This window comes from Vicugna pacos, chromosome 9 (genome assembly GCF_048564905.1).
Source record: "Vicugna pacos chromosome 9, VicPac4, whole genome shotgun sequence".
In the NCBI taxonomy this organism is placed as follows: Eukaryota; Metazoa; Chordata; class Mammalia; order Artiodactyla; family Camelidae; genus Vicugna; species Vicugna pacos.
The window spans coordinates 41,704,294-41,731,330 of NC_132995.1; the positions used below are offsets into that span (position 1 = coordinate 41,704,294).

Here is a 27,037-nt window from a genome sequence, read left to right on the forward strand (position 1 = left end):
GGACCCCTTAGTTCCTCAGAGCCAGTTTCATCTTTGTTTTATACAGTCCTGATCAGACTGCTTATCTGATTTTTAAGACCATAGCAGAATTAAAAGTAACAAATTAGAAGTTAGACTAACTAAGGGACAAAGACAAGAGTAGAGAGGAGCAAGAAAAGAGACAGAAAAAAATACACTCAAAGGGTGTAATATTTGAAAAGCAGAGTAAGTTGGGGCTGGTATATTCACTATACTTTGTTTAAAAAGGCAGGGATTGCATATAATTCATTTTAGCGATATTTCCTTCTAAAAGAGCTAAAATATAAATACATTTTATGTTTAAAGGAATAAATTCTCGGCTCTGTGAATGAAAATTTTATGGCAGGAACAATTACAAGGGAAGGCCTTTCTACACTGGCATCCTTCACATACAGCAGGGAGTGGAGTGGCGTGGCTCTGGTGGGCCAGGTAGAAAGTTCTCAGCAAGACAAGTGTATATACAGGTGTTGTTGGATTGAATTGAAAACTTGGAGTAGCCACTTGTACTTCATCTGCATAAATAATTCTCATCATTTCTATGTGTGTACCTTATTTCTGGGAAAGTTATCTAAGCCAAAAAGGGATGTGCAGCTCAAATAGCTTTTAGTCTGATAGCTTCCCATTCTGTCTCCTTCTGCCTCTGAGTGTCTGGGGCCCAATCTCCGGAATGCTTGCATGCTTTGGTATGAGAGGGATTAATGGGGGTTTTTTTGCCTGGAGAGGTGAAGAGAGGCCCAGATTGCACAGAGATTGGTTCTGGGTAGGGCAGAGTACAAGAATTCCAGTTCTTTCTGATTTGGACCTTTTCTTGCTCTTAAGGGACCTGGCCAGAATCTGACACTGGAGGCAGAGGGATGTTACTTTTAGTATTCCTCACAGTGCTTGCCCAAGGCTCCCTGAAGGCAGAAGAAATTTTAGGGTAGGAAAGTCTAGGAGGTACCTAATTGGTTTATTTTCTCCATTCTCATTTCCATTTTATCTTGGTGTTTCCAGATTCAGGGAGTCTTGACTTTAATTATCCAAGTCTTTCCCCCGCCCCATCTAATCTTAATGAATTTATAATTAAAGTTTCTCTGTCAGATTGACCGGTGGACTCCTCCTTCTGAATTTTTAATTATTTGTGTAGAATTAATTAGAATATTACAATCTTAGAGCTGGAAGGAACTTTAGAAATAATTTAGGATAACCCTTCATTTTTTTTTTTAGTAGACTTTATTTTTTAGAGCAGTTTTAGGTTCACAGAAAAATTGAATGCAAAGTACATAGTTCCCATGTATTCTCTGCCCCCACATGTGCACAGCCTTTCCCACTATTAACAGCCCAGCTCAGGTGGTATATTAGTTACAGTTGATGAACCTGCACTGATATGTCAATATCATTGTAAGTCCATAATTTACATTAAGGTTCACCCTTCATGTGGTACATTCTTTGGGTTTTGACAAATTAATCCCTCATTTTACAGTGAAGGAAACATAATTCAAAAGATTGTGAAGTGACTTGTCCCAGGTCATTCTAGTGAGTAGCAGAGCTGGTCCCAGGACCAATATTTCTTTCTGTCTTTCTTTCTCTAGCTTTCTTTCTTTAGAAAAGATAATATTTGTACATGGTACAAATTTAACAAGTGCAAAAGGCTCTACAGTGAAGAGTTAATCTCCTTTCCACCTGTGGCTCCTCCCTAAAGGCAATCATTCTTTCTGAATGTATTCATCTCCTATTGAACTGTGACCTTGAATAACATGGAAAGGACTATAAAAAGTATCCTTCAAGGATGTGGAGATTCAAGCATTAGATTTTCTAAATGGGGTTGCAGTTCAGATTCTGTGGTATCAGGTAGTGAAAAGCAGCTGACCCTTTGAGTCAAATGGACCTAGGTTGGAATTTGGCTCCAGGGTTGACTATCCATGTGACTTTAGGTGACTTAAATTTGACACCTTGAGTTGCAGGTAGATGAATAATGTAAATTTTGGTAGGTTCATTACATTCTTTAGCACATAATAGGTATTCAAAAAACTGTCAGTTCCCTTTTGGTTCAGAGAAACTCTTAAAAAGACAATTTGAAGCATTATGCTCTGAAAGCGTGCACGGTGCAAAATACTATATTAAGTAACTTGCCTGGTTCTTTTGCTTCTTGCAAGTCTTAATTAAACTCAGTAAATGCATTAGAAGTTCTGGAACACTACTATCAAAGGGATCACTGTGATATTTTGAAGGCAGCATTTGACTAGTTTAATCTTCAACGGGGTAAAATCAAGTTCCAGCCTGTACTGACTTTCAGCATTAGGATTCAGTCAGCTTGATTGTGGATAGGCTTATCGTGTTTGTATTTCCATACACGTACATCCCTGCTGAAGATAAGGCCATACATTAAGAAGACTGTTCCGTTTACAGTAGCATCAACAAGAATAAAATATTTAGGATGAAATTTAACATTTGCATATGGCTGTATATTTTACAAAATATTTTAACATGAATTATCTTAACTGATCCTCATGCTAAAAACTTAATGCCTGTATTATACATGAGGAAACTGGGACCTAGAGAGGTTTAAACGTCTTTTCCACGTTCACTCACTTAGTATGTGGCTTTGGGCAATCACATAAGTGGGAGAAACAAAATTCATAGCCACCTTTCCTGATTTCCTCACATCCCATTGCTCTTTCAAGTCCTCATCCACACCCTCTAAGGGATGTATTTAGCAATGTCATGGAAGCCTATGAAATGAGTGTGTGAGGGCTGCTTTCTGTTTTGTTTTGCTTTGAAACAGAAACACAAGTTTATGCTTAATACTCCTGATCAATTTGATTCCTCCGAGTTTTTCGTCTCTTTTTAAATTCAAATTTCCAGTCAATCTTTCAAATTCAGTCCTCCAGACACTGAAGATAGATGCTGACCAAGCCAGTATAATAAAATCAAGCTTTCTGTTGTTCACTCTGCTCTCCCTTCTATGGCTGAAGTTAAGTGATTCTGTTTAGTTAATTTGCACTGATTGAACACCTTCTAGCAACAGCTTAAAGAAAAAAAATGAAAATAGAGAGGGCACTGTAACTTCCTCACAAAAGTGGAGCTTTTAAGAAAGTAAACAGCAGTCAGTCTGCTTTGTTCATTCATTTTTTTGATTCAGTTAATCACTCACCAAAAAATGTACAAAGTACCTACTGAATGGCAGACATTCTGCTGGATTTACTGATACAGAAATGATTAAGAGCCAGCCGCTGCCTTCAAGGAGCTCCCAGTCAGGCAGATAAAGAGTTAATAGTAGTGTGTGATCTATATTTAAGAGTATCCAGAAACATGCCTCTCTTACTTGTTGGAGCAGCAGTCCTCTACAATTTAGATGAACGGTTGTAGAGCTTAACCACAGACGCCTCTTCTCATGATTGGTCCTGTAATAGAAAGCCAAGATGCATCCAGAAAGGAATGTGGAAACCCCCAGAAAGGAACGAAGAAATCCCCAGGCTGCCAGTGGGGTCATTGGTGCCCGTCTGTCTCCTTGTCTAATCTGTTCTGAACCGGTTTGGTTTTCCTGGATCCATAGTGGTCTCTTCTGTTGCCCCTCAGCAATGTCCTACACATTTATACTGAAAAAGCCACAGGCAGATACGGAAATTCTGCTGTTCTTCAAAGCACCATTTCACCTACTCTGGGAGAGGCTTCTCCACATCAAAGAATTGAAAAGGTACTCTGAGAGCCTGTCTCTCCCTTCCCTGCTTCAGCTTTCCCATCTCTTTGTATTTTGTTTGGTGATCCCAGGTTGCACAGATACCTCAGGTAACCAGAAAACAACCTCTCGTCTAAACAGGATTTCATCTTTAAAGTACTAATTCCAGAACCAGTGGAACAGAAAGCGTGTGAGGAAGGGTTAGAAATTTGTTACATCTTGGCCTTGGTAGGTTCAGTGTTTCAAAAAATTTTGAGTAATGGGGGAATGGTTCATTTTTTTCGACTAGTCTTACCTCTTCATGGCTGAGGTAGTAGAAAACTATAGAAGACAATGAGCAAGCTTGCAATCAAGTCAGAGAATGCTAGAGTAGATAGGACAGAGCTTTAAAGCTTGATTAATCCAATCTCTTTGTTTTCCAGATAAGGAAGCTGAGACTCGGAGAAGTTAATTGTTTTGAGTTAAGTCTCTGAACTGGTCAGTGGAAGTATTTACAAACAGCCCTCTGTGAAACTCACCTAAGTAGTTACACTGCTGAAAAAAGGAAACTTCCAAATGATATGGAAATATTTATCACAGGTAGAAGTAATATATCAAGTATTAGATTACATTTTGGAACTTGAATTCCTACCCTGCTTTGCCTCCTAGTGAGCAGGGAAGAACACCCCCAACTTGAAAGAGACTACAGGGGAGGGTATAGCTCAGTGGTAGAGCGCATGCTTAGCATGCCTGAGGTCCTGGGTTCAATCCCCAGTACCTCCTCTAAGAACAAATAAATAAATAAACCTAATTACCTCCCCCCACAAGAAAGAAAGAAAGGAAGAAAGGAAGAAAGAAAGAAAGAAAGAAAGGGAAACTGCACATAAGCACAATCTAAGAAAATTCCACAAATTCCACAACATTCGATGTTAGGGCGCAGAGGCAGGGCAGTAGGGCCCTCCCCTTGGTGGGGCAAGAACAGCTTACCTGTTGTGCCTTCATTGGTTCTTTAGGTGGTTCTGTCACTAGCCTAGTGTGCAGGTTCCTGGAAGGAACCGGCGCCAACAATTTTTTTTCTATATGGGGTCTGACTTACTGGAAGGATTCTTTTTTCCTAGGGCATTTGATCATTGTCAGTGCTGGCACCAAGAGATCACAGTGCAGCATTGACTGAATCAGTCTAGCCTCCCTTGTCCTTTTATGGGTCACTAAACTCGATATAAGTCAATGACATGGAGTGTCCACCTTAAGATTTCACTTTGGGAATGTAAGTAGAAGGTGATGTTGAATGTCAGGTGTGACCAAACTGTTAACCTGTATGTGAGTTCAGTGTGAGGCAAGAGATTGGAAGAGGGAACTACTGTTGGAAAGGACTGGCTACCCTGTGGCCTTGGAGATCTACTGGAAGACTTGGTAGAAGGGGCTGTATAAGACTCAGTAGGAGGAAGGGGTGGTACAGAAGCTGCTATCCAAGGTGCCACTTGGAAATTCAGCCCTACTTTGCAGAGGTTGCAAGAATAGGGCTGTTAACAGCCAGACAAGCTAGGATCTACTGATTCTGCGGGAGGACAGCAGGGCAAAAGTTGGTATGAGTTAGGGAATGAAGCAATAAAAATATCATTATGCACAAGGGGAGGTCAGTATTGGGAGGCCATGGGGTACATGCTTTGTTCTTTTTTACATTGTGGTGAAATACATCTAACACAAACCTTACCATATTTACCATGTTATAATTCAGTGGTATTCAGAGTGTTGCACAGCCATCACTACTGTCTAGTTCCAGACTTTCTCATCACCCCAAATGGAAACGCTGTAGCCATTAAGCAGTCAATTCCCATTCCTCCCTCCCCTCAACCCTGGCAACTGCTAATCTGCTTTCTGTCTTTATGTACGGTGCATGGATTTTATGTCAGACAGATCTGGGTTCATCCTGGCCCTGCCATTTACTAAGAGTCTACCTATGCTCAGCTAACTTTGCTTCTCTGTGCCTCAGTTTTCCATAGCTTTAGGATGAGAACAAAATGCTTAACTTGCAGTACTTTTGAAAGAATTGATTGTATGTTAAAAGTTTAGCTGAATGCCTGGTTCATTCTTGAATGGCCATGCAATAAATTGCAGTTATTGTTTGCTTTATAAAAGCAGTAACAGTGGGGTACCTTTAAATTGTGTACTACTGCTTTTTCACCAAAAATTTGAGTAACACAACTTAATCATCTATTCTTACAGATGCTGAAGTAGGGAACTTGACTTTTGCCTTCCAAGCTAGTTGAAAAGGTCAGAGATAACTATATATTCAAGGATTGATTATATGTTACCGGTTTTAAAATGCTACTGGTATTTAGAGGAGAAAACTCATTAATGGTGGTTAGATGCTTAATGAATATTTGAGTTAGAGAATGAATCCATGAACAGTTAGCAGTTAAATAATATAGTAAGTCTATGGAAGAGGTAGAAGTTGAGCTGGGTCAGTTTACTAAGTACCAGTGCCTGTCTTTCATCTATAAAATGCAACCTGCTCATTAGAATGCAGAGCAACCCGTAAGTGGATTAAAGAACTGGATTTTGGTGATTGCTTTTAGATGGCCAGTCCAAAACTTTTGGAAAGTAGATATACTTCCATAAGGATGTTTAAAGAGAGGTAGATTGGGGCTCTTTTAACTATTAATGTTGGAAGGGAGGTGACAATCCTGTGTGTGTCAAGTGGAGGCCATTCAAGTTCTTTGAGATATTGAGAAAGCTTATTGACCAGTTTGAGCCAAAGGAGACTTTAAATCTTTCCACTTTGAAAAAAAAAATCCCCATTTCTCTATTCTTATCTGTGAACTGTAATGGATTTTAGTTGATGAATTGATGAGAGTTATCCTTAATTTCTCTCTTTCCACATTCTCTTCCCGTCATCACTTTCTATCCCTTTAACCTGTTTTGTTTTTCTTCATAGCACTTGTCACTATCAAATATTATGTATTTGTTGTTTATTTTCTGTTACCTCAGTAGAATGTATGCTCTTTTCAAGCAGCTAATTTGCTTCCCACTGTATCCAGGGCACCACAGATGTGTCTAACACACAATTGGCACACAGTACACATATGTTGAACCTTTATACAAAAATGAATAATATATATGTATAAATAACTGCAGTTTTTTCTTTTCCTTGTAAGAAAATACAGAAAAGTATAAGAAGAGAATTGAAAAATTGGAGGAGTTGATCAACAACAAGATATAACTCTGAGAGATATGCTTGATTTGAATTCGTGTTAAAGTTTGAGATGCTTTGGCCCAATTAAGGCAGTAAATAATGGAGATTTAACTCCATTTGTCTTTTGTTTTTTTTATACAAAAGATGCTGGTAAGGAAGGATGGCTCCACAGGGATTACCTCTGGGAACACACAATCCAGAGCCTAACAATAGGCCCTCACGTTATCTGGGGGATCTCTTTTCTACCTCCTGTAATTGGTGATATCATAATGAGGCCTGCATATTACTTCTGAACCCTACCATACAATGCACCTCATTTAGCTGGGCTTATGGAGATTAGATCATGCACAGGAAGCTGGCTCCTTGGTTATCAGGCTCCACAGCGGAGTTGGGAGGCTTAAGGAGCGTGAAAAATTGGGGTTGATTTTAAAGGGGCAGGGTTCCTTGGAAAAGCACAGAGGTTTTTCCAGCTTGTGCCTCCATGACCTTTAATTTCCCATCAACAGCATTCATATCTGCCTCAATACTCTTTCTGTACATTAAGGCCTCTTTAAGTTTCCCTTTCCTCATCCTTTAAAATAGGACTACTAATACAAACTTTGTGAGATTGTTATAGTCTTGAAAGACTCTAACATAATACTTGGAAGGTGAAAATCCTAGCACAGTTCCTGAAACATGTACTAAGAGTGTAATTATTGTCAGTTCCTCTTCTTTCTTCTTTCATCATTATCACTGTCTGCACCATCAAGTTTTAATTAATTTATTATGACAGAATTACCTTGTAAAATCCTACTGTGTTTGATTGCAGTTTTAAATAGCATTTTGGCACTTGGTGAGATACTTTAAATTATCCACCTTGGCTAATGATGATGATGATAATGATAATAATAATATTGGTTTACTTGCTTTATTCTTCCTGTTAGAACACAGGCAATAGAGAGAATGATGTCCGTTCATTTTTATTTTGACTGCAGTGCCTAGAGCAGTACTTTGATTCCAGTAGGTATTCCCAAAAGTTTGTTGCATCCTTTTTGAAAGGTACAACTAAAAATATTTAACATAATTATTGTTAATAAAAACCAGCAGCCTCACACACTTAACTTTGTTAAAGCCAGTGCAGATCTAGGTGTACAGCATAATTTCTTTGAACCTTTACTGAACTGGAGAGAATAGGACACGCCTGTGTGGCGGTTACATGTTAGGAATGACAAATTTAGAGCAAACTATGTTTTGTTTTGCTTCATTTTCTTTCAAATCTAGTTTTAAGCTTTTCTATTTGGTGGTAATTGTTTGTTAGTCCCTAACAGCAGGGCCTTCAGCAATAAGATAATTATTGTATAGATGAATAATAGATGAGAATCAGAGGTACTCAGAAGGAGGAAAGGAAGGGGTCAGAAAATGGGTTTCTTTACCCAGTTCACCTGGCAGTTCAGGCTGCACGCCCAAAAGGGCGCTGCTCCCTTTCAATCTCCCCGTATTTCAGCCTGTCTGCCCATCTCAGATGGTTTCCTTAGCCTTAGAGCTAAAATTGTTCCCCCTAGGACTGGAGTGTTGCCTAAGATAAGACTCCAAGCTCTGCTGTTAAGTATATGGCGCTTGATTCCCTCCTCTGGCCTTGTGCTCATGGTACCACCGTTTCCTTTTCTCTAGGTTTATGTGGTCGGGAATGAACCTTTACCAGTTTTGGTGGATTCCCTGCTTCCTGTCCTGGGAGTGATCTTCTCTCTCTACTGTTTTACCAAGCAGAGTGTGTCTCATATAAGGTAAACAATCTAGAGAACCTTGTTATTTGTACATAGTGAAGTCATTCTTGCATGTTATTCTTGTCCCTGTTTTGAACGTGACTTATGCCACTTTGTAATTTTGTTTTTCTTTCAAAGTCAGGAAAACATTTGACAGTCCTTGTATTCCACCCATCTAGAAAAAAAAGAAAGCTTTGCAGATTGCAGGGAATTGGATCTAGTTTCTAGAATGACTTTCTTCAGCCTCTGTCTTAGAGACGAAATCTCAGTTTACATGTGTAAACATGCCCCTTGATCAGTCAGAAATACTGGAATTACATGTCTAGGAAGGAGGAAATAGAAATTGGATCATAACTACCTTGTGAGGAGTTAGAAGTTGAGTTGGGGAAGTCTGGATCTGAAAGTGGCACTCTGTAATGTAGGCTTGCATTTGGTGTTAGTGCTGTACAGTGTTGTTTAGAATGAAGGGATTTCTTGGTCGTCCAGAAAATTGTCTTTCATATTGGAATTTAAGGAGGACTCATTTTGTATCAGCTCTATTTTCAGAGCGATTTATGTTGTTTCTTCCTCCTTGTAAGACTATGTCCTTTCAAAAGTCCTGCCGAATTCTGATTTTGGGTATTTGGAAGTCCTCCACGTATAATCCCACAACCAATAATAGTATCTTCCTTCATGGGGTTGTTATGAAGACTTAACTGCGCATTAAAGTGTTTAGCACTGTCCCTGGCAGATAGTAAGCTCAATAAATGGCCGCTATCCTCATCATCATTAAGTGGTGAAGGGAAGTACTCAGTCTTGCGTATTATTCGAAGCTTGCACGTTGCCTTTGGCTCTCTAACTTTTGGCAGCCCATCACTGAAGCCCACAGCCATGAGGGAAGTGACAAGAGAAAGTGCAGTGGAAATGGAGGCTATAAATATGTGACTTTTGAAGACAATTCGTATAATAACTCTTGTTTTAGTTTTGAAATCACATCCTCATCAGAGACTGAGACTGAAGACATAAACGTTTACTCCATTCCTCTCCTAGTTGAGTGGCATGGATAAGCAGGGATAAGGAGTCAGCAAGAGTTTGTCAGTCTGCTGTTTCTTGGTCACCAGCTCTTGGTCCCATTGAACGTAGGTGATTTTATCAGTGTAAACTTTCACAGTGGCTGATCCAAAGGCAGTGAGTACACTTGAATAAAAAAAATCATGTGAGGCTCATTCATCATATCAGGGCTGCTTCTAGAGCCAAGGATTAGTCAGTCACTCACTGAATTTCAGGATATTTGCATTCTGAAATTCACTAGAAGCATAGTTTCTGCTCTTACGCTTCCGTAGTGCTAGGTGAATTGTGCCAGCATTTAGAATGCGTGAAACCTGACAGTCATTCTTTCTTTTTTTATGTTACCTTGTTAGATGCGTAGAGTAAGATGACAAGCTCATTTATAACTGCTTTTTTTTGCCAGGTCACTTTGTCAAGAGATCTTATTATGGATTCTGGGGAAACTGGAGAGGAAGAAGGCAATTGCTAGCCTGAAAGGATTTGCAGGCTTGGACAAATCTGTACCCTCTCTCCATTCCCTGTGCCACTTTAGAGTGGCCAGTCAAGGTGGCATTATGATCACCATCAAAGAGGCCATTTGGTGAGTCCACCCATCCTTTACTCTCTCTTCAGATTTAATTGTACCCGGAAAGCCATCTGCGACTAGTCCACTAAGGGGCGCTGACAGAAAGGAAACCAGAAACTCAGGCAGCTGAGATGCTGCCGCTTAAAAATCTCTAAATGAAGTGGGAGCCTGAAATAGCTCTCCAGGTTTTTCCTAGATGCTAGCTAGTAGTAGTAGTAGGTGCAATTTGCTGGAGCCTCACAGCTCTGCATCACAACAAGCTCACTTACTAAAACAGAGTCTTCGCCAGTGAATCAGAGTAAAAGGCAGACACCTGTTCACCCTCAAAACCAGAACAATCCAGTTCTCTTTCTGACTCTCAAGATGGTATATGTGTGTTCAGAGTCAGGCTTACTCCTGAGGGAAGTTGTCTGAGAGCTCTTTTATGGTAATTTTAGGATGAGGGCTTGTTTCTCCTAGGGATTGATTAGAATGTGCTTAACAAATGGATATTTTATTTCCTCAACATTTCACAAGTGTATTTGAAATTATTTCCACTTTCTGGGTGACTTGTGTAGATGTTATTACCTTGGAATGTAAGTTCTTGTTGATCTGAGTCTGCATAGTATTTAACTGGTGGCAGCTACTCTACTCAGATTCCATGTCACATTCAAAGTGCTGCTGTTTATTCAAGTGTTTAATTTTTAATTCATGTTTAACTTGGTTAAGTTTTAAAACACTTATTCAATACGGTGGACTTGAGGAAAACAGAAAAAATTCATTGATTGCAAACAGAATTATAAGTACAAACTCAAGCTACTAATTTACTGAGAGTTGTTGAGCATTCGTAGGTTTTGTGGTTATAACCATGCCCCTGAACTGAAAGATTTTAACATTTTTTGGCATATTTATTTTAAAAACACCTTCAGTTTAACCTGGGACCAATTTAATGACAAAATAGAGAATTTTGTAGTATTTGACTTATCAGCAGTTAAAACTCACTGCTGTCTTAATAAGTCTTTAGTATACTTGGTGCACATATGTCAAAACTAACAGTTCTTATTGAAACTATAGTTTGTCTTCTTGGTAGGAAAAAAAGTGAATAGGCAGTGATTGAATGACTCTCCATCCACTACCAGAAGCAACAAATTCTTAACCTGGGGTCTCTACATGGACTTCTTGGAATCTATAATCCCCTTGAAGTTATACATAAGAAAAATTTTATATGCAAACATGATTTTTTTTTTTGCTAAAAGTAGGGTCCATAGCTTTCAATAAGATACTGAAAACACTTCATGTCTCTAAAAAGTTGATACTCACTATACCAGAGGAATACTGTGATTTTATGTTTTGTTCTAAGGATCTTGCTCATGGTGCTGGTTCCCTAAGGGCAGGGTCCCTATCACCACCTGGTCTCTATCATCACTTACCTTTCCCTCTACCATTCTGCCTGGCAGCACCGGTTGTTAATAAAAAGTTTGATTAAAGAAAATCTGAAAGAACAGCTTAGATTTCAGGATCTTTGGATCATGAATTTTTACTCTTCTGGAACTAAATATAGCTATTTGGAATGGACTCTTTCATTGAAATTTTAAGGATGAATAAACTAGTGCTACTTAAGGTAATTGTCATGTATTTTTTAAATGACTATTTGAATATAGTGTTGCAGAAAAACGTGTCACAGCTCAGTGTTATAGCTCAGTTGTGACAGCAACCTGGATCTGGGCGAGAGACCAAGCAGCACTTGGAGAGTTGGAGAACTCAGGTTTATTACGCCAGCAGGCCCAGAGAAGTTAACACTCCAAGCTCTGGACCCTGTTTGTAGATTTACACAGGGCTTTATAGGCTGCCAGTTTTACACTTTGAAACATCATATGCAAATAAAGTATAACAGAAGTTGACCAACCAGAAACAAGCTTTGTAGAAATAGACCAATCAGGAGTGAGAGAAATAACCAATCAGGAGTGAGAGAAATAACCAATCAGGAGTGAAGGAAATAACCAATCAGAAGTGAGCTCAGGGAACCAATAGAATTTTAGGGGTAAGTAAGCTGTTTTAGAGGCAAAAAGTAAGATAGAGCCTCTGGGCCAGGGAACCGGATGGTGCTGGCGCGAGAGTAGTGGCCCTGCTTGGGGGTCCTGCTGGTCTTTTTATGGGGCTTCCCGCCTCACTAGTACTTCATTTTGACCGTCAGGATGGTTCACAGAAGCTTAGAAGCTATTTCCCTTTTCTTCTAACACAAAGTATCGTGCAGGTAACATGACTGATCTGAAGAACTTTGGAATATTCTATGATAATATAGGAAGTAATCCTAAACTTAATCTATAGGTTATTCATACCACTAGAGGAGTATAAGGGCTATGTTATTAGTGAACTGGTAAATTGGGACATACTACCCAGGGAGATGGTCTGCCAAATTAACTTTAATAATTATACTTTTCAGTGAGATGAAGCAAATCTGTCATTTTTTCCCTCAGTTTAATATGAAAGAAATTTTCTTAATTTTTTATCACAAAAGTAATATATGTTCTTTGTATAATACAAAAAAGCATAAAGAGGAAAACAAAAATCAACCACTGTCCTAATCACTGATTATATTATTTTAGTGTTTTGTTTCTAGTACATCTTCTGTACCTGTGTATTTATTTACATGCTATCGTATAGTAATATTGTGTCTTGGCTTTGTCACTTACCTGATGAATGAAAACTAAAAGCCTTAGTACCTCATGAGGAGAAGCTTCTTGAAACTTTTTTGCAGAAATCATAGCACTGTTTTCAATAACTTAGCCACATTTTATTACTTGTAAATTTGGTCTGCTCAGTTTTCTGAACCTTTATGCATTTTTCACAGCTCAACTAACTGGTTCTTATTAGTTGAGATTGACTGAATCTCCTTCTATGAAGATCATGTATTTTTCCATTGCCCGTAACCCTTCAGTGGAAAAAGTCCACGTTCCTTTGAATGGCATCCAAGGCCCTCTGTGGTCCTTCTCTTCTCTTCCTCAAGAACTAGAATATCTACATACAACTTATACTTTAATTCCTCCTTGCTTTTGCAGCTTATTGAAATAATAGTAATTCAGCATTCATCTTAAAATGAATCTTTTCTTCATTTGGGCAAACGACTGTGTAGAACATGATAACCTAGCTTCTGAGAATACTTTTTCAGTATGGAGAAACAGGAAAATAAGCACATTTTTGAGCTTTTTCTAATGATGTACTGTATGGAAATAACATGTTACTTTAGAAGATTATTAATGGGGCTTCCAAAAAATAATATCTCTGGATGATAAATCTTACCAAGATAAATATTAACCCCCACATTGCAGTGATGAAGATGAAGATGAAGCCTTGTACCAGAAGGTGTCCTCAGAGCAGTGCCAGGTAGAGCACCTCGGGGACTTGCTGTCCCACTGCCAGGAGTGTGGTTTGGCAGGTGACTTCTTCATCTTCTGCTTGAAGGTAAAAACTACATATAGCTCATGATGGTCAGCTTTATTCTAGGGTAGCACCAGGAGCCCTTTGAATTTACAAGGCAGTCATAATTTTAGGTCCTAAAATTAGGTCTTCATTCCACAGATATAGAGGACATAAGGGTAATGTGTTTTTTAGCAGCCTTTGGTTTGGTAAAAAGGAGAAAATTTACCTCCAGCAGTACACATATGTTTGAACTACTTTTCAAGGTAATCTGCACTGAAATTTTAGAGATGACCAAAGCAGAACTCTTGATCCATGAAAGGGTTAATCTTTGCCCTGTGTTGACAGTAAGAGCCCTTTTGAAGTTAATAGCAGGTTTTACAGCTATAGAGTAATCCCTTATCCTCTCTGACTGTTGTTTTGTCAGGTATTTGCAAGGGAGATTTAGCAGTTCTGCCTCTCATTTCATTTTGTAGCCACTTGAAACCTCTTCCGGGTTTGTTTCTTTCTTAGAACCGGTGGTTGTGCTTCCTTTTGCCCTGATCTCCTACAGTAACTCACACCCCAAACTGCTGCTCCTTATTTCCACTGTTAGAGACCATAGGCCGGGTGTCTTGGATTCCCTGTCCTCTATCTCTGCCTTCTTTAGTATTTTCCCTAAATAGAGTGCCTACTCGAGAAGAGTGTCCATGGAGCTTAAGGTTGGTGTTGGGGTGGGAGGATGCAAGGAGAGAATCAGAGCTGATATCCCGAGAATCCAAGTAGGGGATACTTTTTTGATGTTTCTCATCTCCTATTTTCACATTCATCCCCCTGCCCAGACTGTTCTTTTTTTTTTTTTTATTAAGTTATAGTCAGTTTACAATGTTTTGTCAATTGCTGGTGAACAGTGCCATTTTTCAGTTATACGTGACTATATACATATATTCATTTTCATATTCTTTTTCACCATGAGCTAGAAGATCTTGAATATATTTCCCTGTGCTATACAGTATAAACTTGTTTCAGACTGGTTCTTTATATACACATTTCAAACAGAGTTTTCTAGCTGTTTTTAAAGTCTTTAGTTTGACAGGATTTTTCTTCACTTTTCCTATTCTCCCACACTGATAGGAGTTGACTCTCGTGGCTGTGGAAAATGAAGCAGAGTTAAAAACAAAGCCTTTCTCCAGCAGAAGCCTCTTGGAGTTAGAGCAGCAACAGACTCTCCTTGTGGAAGGCCAGGAGCGGAAGCTGCTGGTCCTCCAGCTGATGGCTGTTCTGTGCGAGAGAATGTCTGAGCAGATTTTCACAAACATCACTCAGGTCAGTGGCCGGCGCATTCCAGATCCCAGGCTGGCGGTGTTTGTCTGTTTTGGTTTCTGTCGGTTCTTTCCAAAAAAGTGTTCAAAAGAATGTTATTCAGCGTGTGGTTTGTTGACATCTGCATCAGTGTTACCTGGGATGCTGGTTAAACCTGTAAATCTCCAAGCCCACACCAGATTAAGAGAATCAGGACTTTCATAGGTCCTGGAAATTGGCATATTTAACAAGCTCCTGAGGTGATTCTCATGCACATAAAACTGATAACTGTTTTAAACATTTGTATATCGCAGTAGTTTTCAACTTTTAGTGCAGATAAAATTGTTTGGGATCCTTTTCAAAATATGGATGCCCAGCCCACTTTTAGAGATTCTGATTCAGCATGTCTACATTAGAGCCACAGTATATGTTTGTTTTTTAAACTATGGATGATTCTAATGTGCATTAGAAATTGAGAATGATTAAAACTCAAATTTGAAAAAAAATCAATAATGGTAAGACCACCTTGAATTTACAGGTTCTCCAGCTCACAGCTTATTCCACAGCAGCCTGTGAAGTTTTTAAGACTTTTTAAAAAATTCTTTCAGAGTAAAGTTACTATGTGAACCAGTGCCTGAATTTAATGGCTTAGACATTGTTTTTTACCAGCTTTTTTAAAAAATAGGAAATAAAAGTAATAAAGTATAGGCAGTATATTTTATACCACTCGACTGCAGTTAGTTGTTGCTTGGTTGGTGACTAGTCATTTGTAAGATGGTATGATTGTCATGCTTAAACCTGATTCTCCAGCTCTTTGTACCGTCGTCATTGTCATCTGCCTTCGGGTGTTGCTAAGCAGCGTTTCACTGCAGCTCCCGCTGAGAAAATTTGCAGCTGCCTGTCAGCTCTGACTTATCGTGCCTATTTAATGAGAATTATGTTCATGATTTCTTTCCTGGCCTCTTATTCCTTCAGTTCACTGATCCCTTATTACTCAGTAGAGTGATTTGTTTCTCCTGTGTTTATATCAGTTCCCTAAAGACTTTTTCACCCAGACATTATGTTTTTGTCTCAGGATGCTAGTTGGAAAGGGAAAGATCTAAAAACTGATATGACTTAAGCTTTCCCACTTATCTCCTTTTACTCCTAATTAAAGAACAATGGTGCTAGGCTGATACAAAAGTGATATGTCCCATTAAATTGTCCTTCAGCTGAGGTTAAAATGTATCAGGACAAAAAGCACGACAAAAAAAAAATAAAATTGCATTTAGTAGTCTTACTGCTAGTGATAATTTTGGTATGTTATTTTGAAATACTTACACATATGAGTAAGTTATAAGTAGTAAGTTATAAGTAATTTTGTTAATATCATTAAGATTTTCAGCATAAGAAAAAGAGTTATAAATATAAAATTAAAGAACTTGAGTAAAACCCCCATAATATTACATTTTAATTGGAGGTGTTTGTATGAACTCATCATTTTTTTCTTTTTAAAGAAAGAGACATTTTCTAGCTCAATCCACTGTCAATGTCAAGAAGCAATTACAACCCACTGGCAATTAGTATTCCTGGTACCAGATTATAGTTTCTAAATACAATTTCCTCCTGAACACAAAGCTCATTGGATTAAAGGTTCATCTGGGTCTAGGGCAGGAGAACTGTACAATTTAGGCCTCAGGGCACCTTGTTGTGCTTGAATACAAGGAAGCTATCTGAGATGAACAGGGTCATGTCAGTAGCATTCAGGAGCCAACTTGGGGGTGGTTCCTGTTGATCATAGGTGGGACAATTTGAGCATTAAAAAGAATAATGCCTGCAGTGGATTGAAACACATCAAGTTCCCACCCCAGAATCTCTTGTGGGACATCTTTGGAGGTTGCTAGGGCATCAGCTCACTATTTTGTAAACTGATAAATGAAGGAAAAGAATAAAACATGTATCTTGTCTTTCCTGTAGGAACTATATTTCTATGTATTTCAACGTAACTAAATAGTCAACAAAGGAAATTTTTCCTTTATATAAGAACCACAATTGAAAAATTTAAAAAGAGAGCTAGAAAATTACATTTTGCAATCCCCTAATGAAATAATGAATCTCGGTAACAATCATCAATGTCTGCTGTAACCATTTAGGGGTACTTTATAATGAATGTACTAGGCCAGATGCACCCAAACCAGCTGATCCTTTCTTCCCCCAGCAATTTATTATGAAAACTTTCAAATTTGAAAGAATTTTGTGGTAAGTACCTGCATACCCACTACCTGGATTCTATCATTAACATTGTATTATACCTGCTTTATCATATATTAATCTATGTTTCCATCTGTCTGTCCATTTTATTTTTGGTGGATTTCAGGATTAATGCAAATATCAGTATATGTCCCCCAAATATTTCAGCCTGGACTGATTAATCTTAGCATCACCATAAGAAGACAAGCAGACATCATTATGGGCCTCCTCATGTAATGCAGTAGGAAGAATGCAGCACTGCCTGGGAAGGGTCCTTACTCCCAACCCTCCCCCAAAATACAAAACAAACCAACCCCCCAAGGTATGAACCTGAATCTAATCAAGAAAACGGGGTTGAGGAGCAAGCTAAATGCCATGAGGAAACAATTAGTCAAATCCATAATGTGGGAAATTCTACAGTACAGATGACCCAGTTTCTTCGTCAAATAAATGGTGTTAAAAAGAAGCAAAGCTGTTGTAGCTTAAAAGGGACTTGAGTCATATCAATGAAACACAGTATGTGCATCTTGATTCAAACAAACCAATTGTATGAAGACATTTGTGCAACAATCATAGACCAGGTATTAGAAGATATAAGGTTTTGGTTTTTTTTCCTTATTTATTTGTTTGTTTGTTTGTTTGTTTGTTTGTTTATATTTTTGATTGAAGTATAGGAATTTTTATTGAGTGTAATTGTAGTATGGTAGTTATGTGAAAAACAAATCTCCTTATTTGTTAGAAGTGCATATTGAAGTTTTTGCATATTGAAGTTTTCATGGATGAAAGATTAAAAATCCAATAAAGTGTGTTGGCAGATGGCATGTTAGTATGTGAGATGACGCACAGAGGACTGAGGTGTGTAATGGTCTGTACTGATACAGAGCCCTGTTCCAACTCCTGAGTTCTTTCATCCCGCAAATGTGTATTGAGAGCCTACTGTGTGCCACGTACTCTTCCAGGTATCAGAGACACAGCAGTGAGCAGAACAGACACACATCCATGCTCTCATGGAGCTTACAGTCACATAAGGGGAGAGACAGTAAGCAAGTCAGCAAAATCACACAGTATGTTTGTTAGATGACGGTAAGTACCAGAGAGAAAAATCAACCAAGAAAGGGGATAGTAAAAGAGTTTGTAAATAGGGTGGGCACAGAGAACCTTGCCGAGAAAGTGACTTTTAAGCAAAGATCTAAAGCAGGAAAGGAGGGAGCTATTGCGGTACTCAGGAGAAGAGTGTTCCAGACAAGAGGGAGCCTGCCTGGAGTGTGGAGGAGTCAGCAAGGGGGCCTGTGTACCTGGAGAGGAATGAGTAAGATTCCTTTTTTCCTGCCCTTTGAGGAAACTGCCACCCTCTGCACCCTTCTGTACCTGGATCATGTAATTGGCAGAATAGAAGAGGTTCTGCATGCTGTGGTTTTTTTCATATGTTAAATTTTTTTAACATAAGTAACACATGTTCATTGTGAAAACATTTAAATAACATAGAGGTGCAAATTTTTCAAAGTAGGACTTATGGTTAAAGATGGTGTATTGAACAAAAATATTTATCTGGAAACCAGAGACCAACAGAGCAGGAGAGGAGAGACAATAGCTAAAAGAGAATAATGCGTGGAAACTGGAAAATAGTAGCTGATTCAGCAACTTGAGAAAATGGAAAGCTAAGTGCCTGCATGGGAGAAGTCACGAAGCAAAGCACTATGCCTCAATAAAGCTCTTCAAATTTTTTTGCAAAGGGAAAATAAAAGCAAGCCAATTCTCCCTGCAGAACCCGGTAAGGGTGGGAGGCACCAGATAAGCTCCAAAGATGGAGCTGGACTTAGAGATTAAATCAGGTTGAAAGGCTCCACAAGATTCAGTAGACCCTTTGATTCCTTCCTCGGCTTCATATAACCATCTGCCCTTTCCAGCCAAAGACTGGAGGTTTGTTCTTGAGAGAGGTTGAACCCAAAGACTCTGAACTTGGGTGGTGGTAGCACACTGCAAAACTGGAGAATTAAGTTGATGTCTGCAGACTCAGCAGGGAGGCCTCAGCCGCTTTGCACTCATTTGCCAGAATGTTGGCAGCAGGTTTATACATCCCCATAGGATTATTATGAGGATTAAGTGAGTTAATACCTGTAGAATGTTCAGAACAGTACCTGGTAAATAGCAAATTCTTAATGTTATCACTAAACTAAACAGCTAAATAATTAAAATCGGTTGCCTCAGTAGAGTCAGAATCAGATGGAGAGAAATGGGGTAGGGCACTGCCATTTTTCATTGTAAACTTTCAAGAATATTTGGCTTTTTGAATTAATGTATCTTTACAAAAATTTTTAAGTAAAAAGTGAAAGTCTCTAAATGTTAACCACTATATATAAAAATAGATAAAAAAACAAATTTCTTCTGTATAGCACAGGGACATTATGCTGTACACCAGAAATTGGCACATTGTAACTGGCTATACTTCAATTAAAAAAAAAAGTCTCTCTCCTTCCCTTCTCAATATGCATAAATTCTAGAACAGGCATCAGTCATATATCTATCCTTGTGGCTGGCAGCCCCATATAAATCACAGGAAATGAGTAGTAGGGGAGGAGCTGTTACCCAAATGGTGGTTTAGTTGTTACACGCAATATTTAGGGGAAAGGGTACACTTCATAAATGACAGTTACAACTGGCTATCACACCACAGTTAATAGCTCCCAGGGTTTTTTCTTTAACATACATAAAATTGAAGGTTTCTTCTTTTTTTAAATGTAAGTGTAGTTGATTTACAATATTTCAGGTGTATAGCAAAGTGATTTAGATAGTGATTTACATATATATTCCTTTTTCAATTTCTTTTCCACTGTAGATTATTACAAGATTTTGAATGTAATTCCCTGTGCTATACAGTAGATCCTTGTTGTTTATCTGTTTTATGTATAGTAATATGTATCTGTTAATCCCAGATTCCTAAATTATCTCTCCCTTGCCTTTCCCCTTTGGTAACCATAAATTTGTTTTCTATGTCAGTTCTATTTCTATTTCTATTTTTGTTTTTGTTTTTGTTTTTTTGGCAGAAGGGACGGAGGTGATTAGGTTTATTTATTTATTTATTTTGAAGGAGGCACTGGGGATTGAACCCAGGACCTCGTACATGCTAAGCATGCACCCCTTTTTCTGTTTTGAAGTAACTTCATTTGCATCATTTTTTGACAGTCTCTTAACAAAAATGGAATCATACTACTTGTTTTGCAATGTTAAAAAAATTATATGTATTATATATATAATAGATTGTGGAGAGGAATTTGAAAAATTTGGAAAGCTGGATAGTTCTGTTCCAACAATCTAACAGTATATTTGTGCTGAAATAGAAGCTTGCTATAACCAAGGAGTGTTTGAGAAAACTCTTTGGAGGTAAAATAGGTGGCCCAAGATGGTAGATGAACTGGTTTCTCTGGGAAGAGCCAGCGTCCTTAACTAATAGTGTCAATAAAGTCTTAATCTAGAGAGGGTGGTGAATACTGCCATTACTAGCATTGTTCATTACAGTAAGTGGAATTTTTAATAACCTTTCTAATTTCCTGCCTTGCTCCAAAAGACAAGTGTTAACAAGCCATTCTCCTGACTTTAAACCTGCAATAAAGATTCTAGCATAGCTTGTGATTTGCCCAGAGAGTTAAACATGCAAGCTTGCATGGTGTTTAGAGGCTTATTATGACCTACCTCAACCATCCCATTTTCAAAATGATTTTTCCCTTTTGGGCCATTAATCCTAAATATGCATGTAAGTGTATGCGCGTGGACTTACGCGCATGTGCATGTATGGGTATGTGTATGCCGTCTTTTATTCAAATGTGTTTCTACTTAAGGTGATTAATCCAAGCACAGTTAAAATGATGCTGACCAAATTAATTCCATTTAAGGCTTAGTTGTTAGCTAAATGCTAAGTAAAATCTTATATATAATAACTTAATCTTTAAAAACTATTCGATACTTTAAAAAGTGACTCTGGATCATTTGTGGAGATTGTTTGAGGACACTGAATTCTAAATAAAATTGATGCCTTTCCCCCCATTCTTTGCTTCTTAGAACTTAGACTGTCAAAACAGGGGAAGGGAATCCTTGAGGAGGAAACCTCATTAGGCGAAGCAGATCTAGGATACTCTGAGATGGTCAGAAAGTAACAAATCATTTTTCATTTTAATTTCCTGGCAAAAATTATGAAAAGTAAAGGAAGGTGGGTTGGTATATTAAAACATTTGGGAAAGTGTAAAAGGGCTTTCTCATTTATTGACTGTATGGCCTTGAGCAGATTGCCTCGTTAAGCCTCAGATTCTTCATCTGAAAATGAGGACAAAAGTACTGATGTCCTAGAGTTGATATGAGACCTGAGTGAGCTTGTGCATGTACAACACTGAGCACCATGCCTGCTACATGGTAGCTTTTGCTTTGGAAGCTTCATGCTGTCATGATGTTGATAAAGGAGAAGATGAGGATGTAGACATTAGATATGAAGAGAATTTTGAGATTTTTTTTTCTTACTCTTCACTAATTCTAAATTCCATTTCTGAGGTAGGTCGTGGACTTTGTAGCAGCAACCCTGCAGCGAGCATGTGCAAGCTTGGCCCATCAGGCAGAGAGTACTGTGGAATCACAGACACTGAGCATGTCCATGGGACTGGTGGCCGTCATGCTGGGAGGAGCCGTGCAGGTGAGCTGCAGATGTGAGCCAAATTTGAAAGGAGGGAGAAGAGAAGAGAAAAACCTACTACTTCCCTTCCATATACTTGTGAGAAATAAGAATGGATATTGCATATAGGAGAACCAGAGTAAACAAGTGAGGTTGTTAATAAGAATTCTCCCTGAAGTAGAGGACAAGAAAACTGTACCACTTCCACCTTGTCACCCACGTAGACAGAGGCAGGCAGAGCCCTTTCCGACCTGGCATGAGCTTGATTTGGAAATACCTGGCACAGTGTTTTGCATCCATAGTGAATACTAGATTCTCTGACACTCACTGTGGTTGCTCCCCAAAGCTCAGCCTTGTACATCCCGCGGTGGTCAGGGGAGAACCCTCGTAACCTGCTGGCTGCTGAGGAGCCCATGTTTTGAATAGTCCCACTTTAGCCCAGGATCCATTGTTCAACTCATCATGTAGCCTGTTCAGGCTTTGTTTCCAGTGCATATGTCTTTTACATAATTAATTTATAATTTTTAAAATTTAGTCACTCAAAAATACTTACTGCCCACTTGCCATGTGCCAGATTCTGAACTAAGGTGCTGGGAATACAGCAGTGGACAAAGCAGACATGGTCCCTACCCTCGTGAAGCTTAGAGCTGGTGAGGAAGACAGACACTAAATAACTCTTCAAGAAATATACTTAGAATTGAATGAAATACCTCAAGAGAGAAATGGAGGATACAAAGAAAACATCTAAACCAGGCAGGGAAGGTTTCCACTGAGGAAGTACATGTAAGTTTAAGCTAAGACTTGAATGATGAATAGGAGTTTGGGAGTGTGTGTGGTGCGGATGTAGGAAACTCTTCCAATTTAAGGAAACATCATATGTGAGGTCTGGGAAGCAGAAAAGATCCTGGTATATTTAAGACATTGGTAGAAGGCCTGTGTAGCTGAATTGTAGAGACCAAGGGTCAGAGTAGTGCCAGACAAGTGGAAAGGTAGGCATGTGTGTGTGTGACTGGTTAATTACATACCATATTAGGTTAGGGGATGGCAAGAAAGCAGACTAGATTTGGTGCAAGTATTATGAAATCTGACCTGAAATCAAACTGGACGTAACTCTTAGCAATGAGTAGGGAAACCCTCTGGGAATGGATTTTTGAGTTTGAGGATTAAAATCTGATACTGATTCTTGGTATATTAAAATTTACCTCTCTCTATCTTGTCCTTAATGGGAAAAGGAATTTTATTTGGGCCTCTTTTTAATATGAAGTCTATTTCTTGGTAGATTTACTTAGCACTCCTAATTTTGTATTTCCCACATAGTTTGAAAAAAACACATTTTTTGGTTCAGTTTCTAGAGTCATATCCCTGCTGTTAGAACTCTCAAGGAGGAATTTACCAATTGAATAGTTTTTCTTAAGTTGTACTGTTACTGGATTTAGTTGGCCTGATTGAGTTTTTGTAAACTCTTTATTTTAATTTATTTTCTATTTTTTGGTGGGGAAGTAATTAGGTTTATTTATTCATTTTAATGGAGGTACTGGGGATTGAACCCAGGACCTTGTGCGGGTTAGGCAGGTACTCTACCACTGAGCTATACCCTCCCCACCGGCCTGATTGATTTCTGTTTTTCTGGTTGAGTATTAATTGGAATAGTCTTTATTTCCATAGTTGAGAGTAGTTTTTTTGCTTTTCTTTTTTTCTTATTTAACACTTAAGAGTTTCAAGCCATATCCCAAATGGAAAATAGAGCACAGAAATCTTGTTTCCTTTTCTAGAAGTCCGTTGTTGGGGACTGGCTATGTAAATTAGTCATGTTCTAACAGAGACTCACCCGACTGATGCAAATGTACATCCCTTACCTGTCCCTGCCCTTCTATGAGCCATCCTGACTCACTGGTTATATCCTGGATTCCCTGACTTTGCAGTTAAAATGAACATAAATATGTCACTCCTATACTTTCATCCTAGGTCTATTAATTTTTTTTCTGTTTGTGTTTATAAGTGGCTTCTATAGTAATGCTAGGTTTTCTGTCTTTGTATTAGGGAAAAAAGTCATGATTCTGAATTATGTTTTCAGATGATCATTATCAGGCTAGGGTTTTTGCTTCCAAGTCTCAGAGATTATATTGTACTTATCCCTGATTAGAGTCATTGTTTTAGCTAATGAAACAGAATCTTAACAGCATTTGAACCTTTCTTTCTTTCCTTTGTAATTTATATAATAAAGGTGATTATCAGAACATAGTGTCTAGGAAGAAGAGTCAATTTGGAGAAAGTATAGGTTTAAGACTGCTAACAAGACAACTATATTCCAAACTCATTTTCTAAATGGCAACATTGGTCATCAGTAAAAGTATGTTGATCACTTCCCTGTCCCCTCAGGAAGCAGTTTCTGCATGATGTTCCAGGGCCCACAGGGTCCTCTATAACACTGCTGCATGGAACAGACCTGATCTTGGTGGGGCTGGGACTTGAACCCAGATCTTGAGATCTCATTTCATGTATTCTGAGAGTGTTGTAGAATGAACTCATTCGAGAAATACTTATCAAGTGTCTCTTTGCCCTCATGGAGTTTACCTTCTAGTGGTTGTGATAATCTGATGAATTCTTAATTTTAAAAAGATTTATATTTCTGTATCTTATGTGTATCCTTATGTAGAGCTCATTATAAAACAGAAAAGACTACATGCTGACTTCGAACAAAAGTAACACTTCTGAGTGAATTCAGTGACATTATAAATAAGGACTCAGGTATATAAACTGCTCTGCTAAATATCTGAAGAAACACAAGTGACATACAGAAATGAGAACACAAAATACGTGTAAATATTTTTTGGAATTAGGAATTTTTCGGTTAGTATTTTATTACTGGAAGAGACTCTTAGATTCTTTAAAAATGGTGATTCTTGCTGGAGCAGGGTAAGGCAGGAGGAGGGTATAAATGCCCCTGGGGGAGCTTTGTGAAGTCTCATGTGAGGGTTTTTCAGTGTCCACATGGCCTCCTCTGACCTCACCCAGTTCTCCTATGCTTCGCTTAGGGGGCATGCTCTCTGCCTCAACCCGCCATCCTCAGGCCCACCCCCATCAGTCCAACCCCCAGGTTTTAAGTTTGAGAACTTGCAGAAATTTAGAGCAACTTACATTCTAACACCCTGAAAGAAATCATAGATGTGGGCTAACACAGTGCTGCTCATTTCTGTTCCTGAAGCATTCCAGAAACTCTGGAAGAGAGGCTGCCAGAGAAAGGAAGCTGTCACTCACTTGTGGGCTGCTCCTTCAGGCCTCAGGGCTTTTACATGGAATTCTGAGGCGTGGATGTGAGATCTGTACTGAGAAGCAGTGACAGCAGGAGAAATGACAGCCTATAGTCAGTTCTCAATTTTGATAGTGGCCCTTGGTGACCCTTGAAAAATAATTAATAATTACATAGTACTTCAGTTTTCTCATCTACCAATTAAGTGAATATTACTTTATACCTCAGAAAAAAATTTTTGAACATTTATAAACAAATATTTGGCACCTGTAGTCTTAGACTTCCCTGACTATTCTCATAGTGGGAAATCTGTAGGCTTACAAAGCTGAAAGAATATATAACTTTCATTGTCTTAGAAACTGTTTGATTCAGAATCCACCTACCTGCCCATGATTAGAGAAATTACCTAGTTGAATGAATCTCACAATAACTAAGAAGTTTGAAAACAGAGAGAAAAGGTAGTTGTTTTTTTTAAAAGTGAACTTTATTTTTTAGAGCAGTTGTAGGTGCACGGCAAAATTGAACAGAAGGTACAGAGATTTCTCACATACCCCTGTCCCTAAACATGCACGACGTCCCTCACTCTCAACATCCATCCCCAGGATGGTACATTTATTACAGTCAGTGAACATACATTAACACATCATTATCACCCACAGTCTGTAGTCTACATTAGGGTTCACTCTTGGTGTTGTACATTATGGGTTTTGTCAAAGGTATAATGACATGTATCCACCATTACAGTGTTATACTTAATCATTTCACTGACCCCCAAATCCTCTGCCTACTCATCTCTCCCTCCCCCAGTCCCTAGCAACTACTGATCTTTTACTGTCTCTACAGTTTTGCCTTTTCCAGAATGTTACATAGTTGAAATTATACACTATGAAGCCTTTCCAGTCTAGCTTCTTTTGCTTAGTAATAGGCATTTAAGGTTCCTCCATATCCTTTGTTGTTTGATAGATCTTTTCTTTTTAGTGCTGAATAGTATTCCATTGTCTGGATGTACCACAATCGATTTATCTATTCACCTACTGAAGGACATCCAATTGCTGCCAGGTTTTGGCAATTATGCATAAAGCTGCTTTAAACATCTGTGTGTAGGTTTTTGTGTAGACATAAGTTTTCAACTCATTTGGGCAAATACCAAAGGATTCACTTGCTGGAGCATACGGTAGGAGTGTGTTCAGTTCTGTAAGAAACTGCCAAACTGTCTCGCCGAAGGGGCTGTATCATTTTTCATTCCCACCAGCAATGAAAGAGAGTTCCTGTTGTTCTACATCCTCACCAGCCTTTGGTGTTGTCAGTGTTTTAGATTTTAGTTATTTTAATGGATATGTAATGGTATCTCGTTGTTTTAATTTGCAATTCTCTGATGACATATGATGTTGAGCATTTCTTTGTATGCTATATATCTGTATGTCTTCTTTGGTGAGATGTCTGTTCAGGTCTTTTGCCCATTGTTATTGCTGAGTTTAAGAGTTCTTTGTATATTTTAGATAATTGTCCATTATCAAATGTGTCTTTTGCAAACTTTCTCCCAGTGTGTGGCTTGCCTTCTCTTTCTTTTAACTTTGTCTTTTGAAGAGCAGAAGTTTTTAATTTTAATGAAGTCAAGCTTACCAATTATTTCTTTCATCTAAAAAAGCCATCACCACACCCAAGGTCATCTAGAATTTCTCTTATGTTATCCTGTAGAAATTTTATAGTTTTGCGTTTTACATTTAGGTCTGTGATCCATTTTGAGTTAATTTTTGTGATGGTATAAGGTTTGTGTTGAGGTTCTTTTTTTTGCACATAAATGTCTAGTTGTTCCAGCACCATTTGTTGAAAAGAAAAGTCAGTCCATTGTGCTGCCTTAACTCTTTTGTTAAAGATCAGTTGACTGTATGTAGTTCTATTTCTGTGCTCTCTATTCTGTTCCATTGGTCTGTTTGTCTTGTTTTTGTTGTTGTTATTATTGTTGTTTTAAGAAGAAATTGTTGTCTGTAGTAGAAATGAGAAAGAAGTCGTACACTG

General features: G+C 38.4%; 1 protein-coding gene across 3 annotated transcripts in view; it reads left to right on the top strand.

Moving 5' to 3' along the window:
* Positions 1 to 27,037, top strand: part of TANGO6 (transport and golgi organization 6 homolog) — a 152,257-nt gene that overhangs the window by 30,836 nt on the left and 94,384 nt on the right. For all 3 annotated transcript variants that reach the window (XM_006203733.3, XM_072967614.1, XM_072967613.1), the window contains exons 8-12: positions 8,502 to 8,614; positions 10,044 to 10,220; positions 13,514 to 13,646; positions 14,715 to 14,906; positions 21,655 to 21,789. In XM_006203733.3, the coding sequence (XP_006203795.2) occupies positions 8,502 to 8,614; positions 10,044 to 10,220; positions 13,514 to 13,646; positions 14,715 to 14,906; positions 21,655 to 21,789 (750 nt within the window). The remainder of the gene's footprint in view (positions 1 to 8,501; positions 8,615 to 10,043; positions 10,221 to 13,513; positions 13,647 to 14,714; positions 14,907 to 21,654; positions 21,790 to 27,037) is intronic.